This window comes from Coffea eugenioides, unplaced genomic scaffold (genome assembly GCF_003713205.1).
Source record: "Coffea eugenioides isolate CCC68of unplaced genomic scaffold, Ceug_1.0 ScVebR1_2335;HRSCAF=3348, whole genome shotgun sequence".
Taxonomy (NCBI): Eukaryota; Viridiplantae; Streptophyta; class Magnoliopsida; order Gentianales; family Rubiaceae; genus Coffea; species Coffea eugenioides.
The window spans coordinates 6,111-15,267 of record NW_020862814.1 but is presented as its reverse complement, the minus strand read 5'-3'; the positions used below and the strand labels follow the sequence as shown (position 1 = coordinate 15,267).

At 35.9% G+C, this 9,157-nt stretch overlaps 1 protein-coding gene across 1 annotated transcript; it reads left to right on the top strand.

Moving 5' to 3' along the window:
• Positions 1–493: 493 nt before the first annotated feature.
• On the top strand, positions 494–3,017 carry LOC113756441. The gene is made up of 6 exons (XM_027300124.1): positions 494–1,333; positions 1,420–1,462; positions 1,547–2,376; positions 2,454–2,522; positions 2,605–2,733; positions 2,823–3,017. Exons 1-6 carry the CDS (start codon positions 494–496, stop codon positions 3,015–3,017), a joined length of 2,106 nt encoding a protein of 701 aa, XP_027155925.1.
• Positions 3,018–9,157: the final 6,140 nt, after the last annotated feature.

Sequence of the window (9,157 nt, the reverse complement as noted above, 5' to 3'; positions counted from 1 at the left end):
GAGTGAAATGCCTGGAAATGCGAATATAATTATACATATGAGGCATGAAATTCCTGGAACATGTGAAATGCGTGATGTTAATGACGACAAAGCAGTAGTTGAGATGTTTAAAATGCATCAATCTGGAATTGTAATCAATTTGCATGTGTATGAAATGGAAATTATTCCAACTAAGCCTGATAGACCTTTAAACCATAACAATGATCAGAACAACCAAGAGAATTTAGGCATTGAACAAACTTATGAAAGGGTGGTTGTTGACCTTGGAACTTTTGATGACGAATTTGAGGACTCTAGTTCTGACGAGTCATGGAAACATGTGCTTGATAGAGATAATGAAGGTGATATAGATGATGAAAGAGTCTCAGTGGAGAGTAGCGACTTGAGTGACACTAATTTTTCTTATTTTGAAGAAAATGAGGATTGTGAAGTGGTTCCTGATTCCAAATTTGATCAGGAAATTGATCCTATGAGAGAAGTGATGAGATAAAAAATGTGGGTGTACAATCCAAGAGAGGAGATTGAGTTTGAGAAGGGCCAATTATTCACCAATGTGGATTCCTTTAGAGCAGCTTTGAAGGATTATGTCATCCAAAAGGGATTTCTAGTAGTAAGATTGAAGAATGAGAAAACTAGAGTGACAGCTATTTGTGGTATAGATGGTTGCAAATGGAGAATCCATGCAAGTCCTGTGGCTGATTCTATCACTTTTATGATTAAATCTTACCAACCTGAACACACTTGTGTTATGGATAAAGGTAATGTAGAAGCCACATCAGATTGGATTGCAAAAAAGTTGGTGCCCTTGATGAGAGATCATCCGAACATATCTAGCCAGGGCATAGAAGCAGAGATGATAGCTAAGTATGGTATTAAACCAAGTTACATGCAGCTTTTTAGAGCAAAAAAGAAAACAAAAGAGGAGATTCAAGGAAACTTCAGTGATTCTTATGGCAAATTACCAAAGTGTGCAGCACTTCTAAGACAATATAATCCACAAAGCATTTGCAAAATACATTATGATAGGCCAAATCTCCTTGTAGAGCTCAGATTTTTAAGAATATTTGTTAGTTTTAGAACAAAGAAAACTGGTTTTCTTGAAGGTTGCAGGCTGTTCATTGGCTTTGATGGCTGTCACTTGAAGGGTCCCTTTAGTGGTGTTTTACTCACAGCAGTGGCCTTAGATAGGAATGATAGTATATTTCCAATTGCATTTGCTGTAGCTGAATGTAAAAACAAGGAAACATGGAGCTGGTTCTTTCACTTTTTCGAGGAGTTTTTTGGACCATTCAACAGCCATTTACCTTTAACCTTTATGAGTGATAGGCAAAAGGTATTGCTCAGAACAATCTACTCTTTGTTTGGACATGTTGAAGGATCTGAAAAAGCTTTTTTTGACTCATCTATTTGCTGTTTTAGGGGCTCAACCTTGCTTATGAGGAGATTTTTCCAAATGCTAGTGGTAGATATTGTTGCAGGCACATTTGCAGCAACTTCAAGCAGCAATTTCCAGGCATGCTACTTAATAGTTTCTTGTGAAAGGCAGCAAAGAGTTATGATCAGATAAGTCACAATGAAGCAATGTCAACCATTAAAGACATCAACATACAGGCTTGGAAATATTTGGACAAAATTCCCAAGAAGGCGTGGTGTAGATATGCATTTGCAAAAGAAATTAAATGTGACCATGTCACAAATAATTTCACTGAATCATTTAATTCATGGGTTGGTGATCTCAGGGGCAAACCCATACTTACCCTTGTTGAAGGTTTGATAAGGAAGTTCATGAAGAAAATGCATAAGAGATACCAAAAAGGATGCATATTAACTAACAGAATCACCCCAAAGTTTGCTGAAAAGCTCAAAAAAATTGCTCAAGCATCAAGGCATTGTACCCTGAATATGGCAAGTGAGGATACATTTGAGGTTGGTGATATGGATAGATCATTCATAGTCAATTTAAACCAAAGGACTTGTGATTGTGGTGCATTCCAATTAGTTGGACTTTCTTGCAAACATGCTGCACTTGGCATTATCTACAAAAGGGACAAGTTGGAAGATTACTGCAATCAGTGGTTCTCCAAAGACATTTACTTGAAGGCATATGCTTCTATGATTCACCCTATACCTCATGAAAAGAGGTGGCCGCCTATGGATGAAGTTACGCCTAAGGTTGTACTGCCCCCTCCTTTGAGAAGGGCTCCTGGTAGGTCAAGAGTTAACAGAAGAAGAGAAGCTGATGAAGGACCTTCATCTCAGTCAAAAAGGTCTAGTACCTTAAAGTGTGGAAATTGTGGTCAGTTTGGTCACAACATGAGAACATGTCAAAGAGCTCCTGTGCAAAGAAAGAATCCAGCCAATACTCATGCTCAACAGGTATCATCATACACATGTACAAATTAAATGTTCTTTCTTGATTCAACATGCTGCTTATGTTGTTTACTTCATGGTAGATGCCAACTAGAAGAGGGAAACCAGGCAGAGGAATTGCAAATTTAGGACTGCAAGGATCTGTTCTTTGGGTACAAATCATATTTGAATTATGCAATTAGTCTACAATGTTACTTAGTCATATTACTTTAACATGTAAATTTGTTATGACAGGAACATACACATGGGAATGTGCCTATTGTGCATTCAGGTCAAGGTAGCAATTCAAGTCCTTCTACTGGAAATGCTGCTATAAATGTTCAGGTTAATGTACAGACAGGTGTAATTGCCTCTAAAAGAAAGGTACGGGCTCTTTTGTTTGGTTCTCCAATCTAGTGCTGCTACATATGTATTCAATAAGGCACAAGCTCTTTTATTTTGAACAATTGCAGAGAGGAAGGCTTTCAAATGCTACTTCGACAAATGCTGCAACAGGTTCTCGCAGAAGAGTTACACCAGAACTTTCTCAAGCTCCTGTGCAAGCCCCTGGTGATGCTCAAGCTGCTACAACTGTTAGGATGAATGTAGCTGCAACTCTTAACTCTACCAATATTAGCACCAGCGGCAGTTTTAGCTTGCATTTCTAATGGAAGCTATTATGCTTATGTAGACACCAAATTTTTGTCAAATTTTAATATTTTCTCAAGATTTTTCTATTTAATGAATTATTTATTTTCTAGCATTTTAATGTGTAATTTTCTCATTTTTACAGGTTTATTTTAGGAAAAGAAAAAAAAACAAAACAAAAACAAAACAAAACAAAAAAAAACAAAACAAATACCACGTAGCCAAATTCACACCAAGGCAATCTAACAAGAAAGGAAAAAAAGGAGAAAATCAAAGAAAATCAAACATCCTTAACCAAATCTCTACCGTCAAATTATATAATAGCATCTTTCTATCGTCTCTCATTTCCCCCCACCAACCCAACATACAATTTAACCCTTTCCACACTCAATTCCCAATATGGACCTTTCTTGTGTCAATTCCCGCAACAAGACATCCCAGTCGTCATTATTCCTGGGGCAATCTCAACACCAATAAGCTCACAAAACTCATACACCCACCAGCCGCTTTCCACATATTCCTCGCAATCTCCTCTCTCGGCTCTCTCCCAGAGGACACAACAGGGAAGCCAAAAAGAAAAAAAAAGAAAATCTCCATCCCTCTGGGCTCTCTCTTGAAAAAAGGAGGAAAAAAATGACACAAAAAAAAAAAAGGCTCTCGGCTCTCTCTGGGCTGGACCGAAAAGAAGAAGAAAAAAAAGAGAAAAAAACTACTTCCTCAATCTACTCTCTCGGCTCTCACAGACGGAGGACAAGAAACAAAAACAGAGACAAGGAAAAAAGAAGGGAGGCTCTCGGCTCTCTCTCTTGGCTCTCTACCGAAAAAAGAAAGAAAGGCATCAAAAAAACTTCAGCCAAGGCAATTCCACTTTCATTGAGGTATTTTCCAGTTTTTTTTTTAAGCATATTAGATGCATTTTGATTTTAATTTATCTTGCTTTTGCTGGTTTTTATTGTTGTTGTTGTATTGCTGAAAATTGGGAAATGGCATGAACTAGATTGAGGAAAAGGAAATGTTTTTTATGCATGCATGTTAACCGTTTGAAAAAATACCAAAATGAAAAGAAAGAATCTTAGGGGACTGTTTTGATTTATTTTAGTCCTTTTATGTTGTTTTTCTTGTCAAAATAAAATCATATTTGTATTGTAGGAGTTGTAAGAGTGTTGTAGTATAATTTTCATGATTTTTGATGAAAGATATGGTGTTTTGAAAAAATAAAAACTGAACTGATTTCTTGGCATTTTGACCACTTTCGGCTCACTTTTTGTAAAAACTAACTCCGGAAATGGAACCTACGCGAAAAATCGAGTGGGGAGGTGTATTTTGAGGATTTTTGGTGACCGGAGAGGTCACCGGCGGTGGCAGTCGGCGGCGGTGGCGCCACCGGCGGCCACCATGGCCGCCAACTGAAGTAAGCTTCGGTTGGCCAGAGGAGGAGAAGAAACGAAGGAAGAAGAAAGAAAGAAAAGAAAGAGAAGGAGAAAGAAAGAAAAGAAAAGAAGAAAAAAAGGGGTTTGGGCCATTTTTTTTGTTCTGTGGGCTTGTGATTGGGCTTTAGTTTATTTTTTCTTTTGGGTTTCGGTTGGGTTCGGAGGTTGGAGCCCATGAATTTTTTGGCTGGGCTTGAGGGATAAAAAGACAGGTTGGCCTGTGTGTTTTAGCTTGGGTTTTCAGTTGGGCTTAGGTAGCTTTGGCCCAAGTAAAATAAAAAGATTGGCCCGATGCCCTTTATCTTGCCCAGATCTGGTTACGATTTGCACTTTGGCCCCTGATCTTTGGAGTAGTTTTATTGTAGCCTAGAACATTTTAAATTCCTTTCACCTAGGTCCTTAAAATAATTTCATTTTGGTCCCTGAATTTTATCTTTCATTTAATTTTGACCCCTAAACTTTGGAAAAATATAATTTTTGTCCCCAAAGGTTTTTCAATCTTTGCAATTCAGTCCATGGTGAATTTTGACTCTCTTTGTTATGATTGTTTCTTTTCTTCAATAACTAATTATGTTACTTTAGAATATACTTAACTTGGAATTTTTTAGATTTGCTTAAATTTCTTTACGTCTGACATATTAGTGTGAGTTTAGTACTTTTATTATTATTGTTTTTTCAATTAAATTGGTGCCATGATTCTTTTGTTCATTGTGAGTATAAATAGGACAATTTGACTCCATTTAGTCACCACTTCAAACGGGAGGTACCCCTATTTTTATTATTTCAATGTCAATTACGTGCTCTTATGTGCTCTTATGTGTTCCTATGTGTTTATATTTTTATATGCTTTATTTATTTGATTTAAATATTCATTTAAATTTTCTTATATATGTTTTAGTTAATTTTTTACAATGATTCAAGAGGCATTTAAATACCTCAAAAATGTAATAGATAGGATAATTATATTTGTTTTATTATATTTTTCCCTTCTAGATTGTAGTTAGGCGCTCCCCGATGTAATAGATAGGTTGCGTGTTTATGTGGCTTATGTGTTATGTGTTTTATCCGCTTTTCTTAGGATTTTGGCATCTAGATATTATGTTTACGTGTTATGTGCTACGTGCTCTTATGTGTTTATTTATTTTAATTTATGTTTTATTTGTTTCACTGTGAATTGTTAATGCATGACGTCACCACACTAGTCCAACGCTAGTTGTGGCTTCTCTCTTCGCTTACTTGCTAGTCCAACGCTAGTAAGGACTATTAGAAATGGGCTAGTCCAACGCTAGACCCTTTAGGTTGTCTTGCGCTAGATTCATCTTTGTGTGCTATTTATTACATTTTCACGCATATTTTCATTTTTAGGATCTTTTCCCATTTGCATGATATTTCCTATTATATTATCCCCTATCCTCTATATGTGTTAATCATGTCATTTAGAATTGCATTTCATTTAGGACATTGTATAGTAAGTTAGCTCATTTGTTTGTGCATATTAGGAGAATTATTTTTCAAATATGGGAAATGGGTGATTATAACTTTTTAGTTTAAATACCCCATTAATCCCTGTATAAGAAAATTATGTCACGAGTTTTTGTCTCCCGCACCCTTTATGTTGCATTCCCTTTTTCTTTGATCACTTATATATATGTATATAATTTAATTTCTTTTCTTTTATTTTAATTTCATCATTTGCATATTCGTGACACTTTCAAGGAATCATTTTGGGCTTCGCAATTAATGCGATTGGTTCAATTAAACCCCTTGAATGAACATTTTGTCCCTTTCGATATATTTAGATTTGCATCCATATAGGAAACATCCAAATATGATAAAATTAAGGGTTAGATTAGGAAGATTTTGACTAAACCTCGCAACTAGCTTAGACTAGGTTGAAAGGGTGCCTTAGGTTTGAGTCAATTGAACCTTTGCCTTCCCTTTCTTCAACCGTGACTCCCGAACCCATTTTCTCTTGTTTTCAATGACCTGGAGTTGTCAAAAAGGGTTTTGATTTATTTTATTTTTGTCAAAAAATATTTTTGGGTGACTTGGTACACCAAAACACCATACCAAGTGGCGACTCCTATTTTTTCTAAAAAGCCCTTTTAGACTGAATTTTTGGACCCAAATTGTCGCATTCTTTTAAGTCCCATTCTAGGTCCTTTTTAATTTATTATTAATAAATCACATCTTTTTATAAAACTCTTTTTCTTTTCCATCGCGAAAAAATGGGGCGCGACAACTTGGCGACTCCACTGGGGACCTAAGAGAGTCCAAGCACTTGGTTTAGTCGTCTTTTTCTCTTTTTAACCCTTATATTTATCATATTTGGATGTTTTAGGTTGCATTTTTCTCTTTTAGGATATTTTGCATTTCACCCTCGTATTCGTTTATCGTTCCTCGTATATGTGATGAATGATTTATTTATTTACTTTTATTTATTTACTTATATGTATCGCGCTTTGCATTTGGGGGTGGGGAATTTTACCCTAGAGCTTCGCATTGGTTCTCGATCCCTCCCCTCCAAAATGAGCACTGGCATACGTGCATACGTTTTATTTTTTTATTCCTTATTTATTTTTCTTTTAGTGGCTTGTCACGCCACTCCACCCTATTAGGATTTTAGGCGACCCACTTGGACATGTGATCGTATCACGACGTGTGCGTAGCATGATCCGAGGGGTCACTCGATCTTCCGCTTTAAACTTTAGGTTGATGACCTATTAGTTTTTAGTCGAAGGTTGAGGATTCTTTTTAGATTCGCCCAGACGGGTAGCCGTAACACGACGTGTGCGTAGCAACGTCTGGGGAATCGCTCGAGCCACCGACAAGGAACCTTGGGAGTGATGACCCTTGGTTTCCAAGTCTGAAGGCTCGGGGACCTAAAACCTATCGAGTCTAGATGCATTAGTGAACCCTAACCTCATGCATCCATTTTAGCTTGCCTAGGGTAGAGTCGACCTTACCCTATTAGGGACACTATTCACGAGGGGAGGGGTCCAATCCCTTTCCTCTTTTTATTGCTTTATTTCCTTGTGTTGATTTCGTTGCTACAATGTGTTATGTGTATTTATCTGTCTAAACTAACTTTTCTTGGTTTTTGTGTCTTCATTGCATTCATAAGTCCTAGAAAATAAGAGTCCTGGCATGGTACTCTCTAGGAGCCTACCCTATTTGATGTGACACGTTTAAATTCAATGTTTCGCATTTGCAGCATGAATACATTTCATTTTAGGCTTACCCCGGCATTTAAATGGGGTACTTTTAGATCATATGTCAATTATTTCATTGCATATTTAATCGCTTTAATAAACTGGCATCATACATTAACTTTAGAGGGAATGCCGCATAGGGGATCCCGCGTTAGGAATAAGCCGCTTTGTGTCTCGGATATGTAATCCAATGAGACTTACACGTTTATATTTTTTGTACCATCCAAAGGGGTAGTGCACAAGGTAAGGTAGGATTCGATCCCTTCCGTGTGACGGCATTGAGAATGATGGAACAGTTTTTACGCATTAGAATATGAGCCTTTAATAATCACTTTTTGGCCATTTTATCAAAATTGGTAAAAATTCCTTGTGTAACGGACATTAAGTTGAAGAAATTCACAAATTCCTCATTGTTGAGATGATAAGTATGTTAAGGTCGAATCTTGATTTTCGAAGGCTCATAGACTAATGAATCACAATGAATTTTTTGAAACTATCAATGAGCTGACAATTCCATCGATTTTGATAAATCATCAATTTCATTCATTCCATTTTTACATCTAAGATGATTGAATCGATTTTTTCATAGATCATTCGATCCTTACAATTTTGCTCATTTTTAATTTCATTTTCATTCAATTTCATTTTAGATAAATCATCAATTTCATTCTGTTCATTTGGTCAGTGATCCAGTCGATTTTTGAATAAACTGTCAATTCTATCCAATCCATTTGATCAATTTATACATTTCTAGGACAATACAATCAATTTTGAGTTAATCATCAATTTCATTCAATTCATTATTCTTTTAATCAATTTTATTTATTTATTTTTTATTTTTGAATAAATTTTCAATTTCATCCAATCCATTGGATCAGTTTTATTCACTTTCAGGATAATCCAGTCAATTTTTGAACTAACCATCAATTTCATTCGATTCATTAAACCTATTTATTCTCTTTTAAAGTTTCGATCTATAGTTCACCGAAGAAATTAGTCGAGACATTTCAATCCTTTCAAAAGTAAGTTTTATACACTAAATTGATTTTGATATCATTTTATGTGTCAATCAAAGCAGTCAATTCATTCGGACTTTGTCCTCATTTTGTTAGGACAAATTGTCTCTTGTCACTCCAATTATCCAGTCTTTTCAAAATTGTCTTTTCATTGAATCTCAATAAGTCGATCGGATCCATCAGGTATTGTATGGTGCCTATCCCAGAGGATTGCATTTTTCATACTAGGCCAACCCTTGGCATAAAAGGGTTCCCCCATAGGACATGCATACCGATTTTGCAGTTTTGCTTACTAACTCTGGGTATTTTGCTTTTATTTTTTCCCCCTCCCCTGCATTTATAAAAGTTGTTTTAACAAGGTAAAAAAATATTTTTCCTATATCTGATAATATTTTTGGATCTAATAAATTTTGAAAAATTACAAATGTTACTTGATTCTTGGGCAGATCCTACAATGTGAAAAAAAAATGAAAAAAAAAGAATGAAAAATCCATTTGAAAAT

Excerpts from the sequence above, each read along its gene's own strand:
- LOC113756441 (XM_027300124.1), top strand. The coding sequence starts at position 494 with ATGTGGGTGTACAATCCAAGAGAGGAGATTGAGTTTGAGAAGGGCCAA. Across the intron at positions 1,334-1,419 it reads TTATGAGTGATAGGCAAAAG|GGGCTCAACCTTGCTTATGA; the intron begins GTATTGCTCAGA and ends TTGCTGTTTTAG. Across the intron at positions 2,734-2,822 it reads TAATTGCCTCTAAAAGAAAG|AGAGGAAGGCTTTCAAATGC; the intron begins GTACGGGCTCTT and ends GAACAATTGCAG.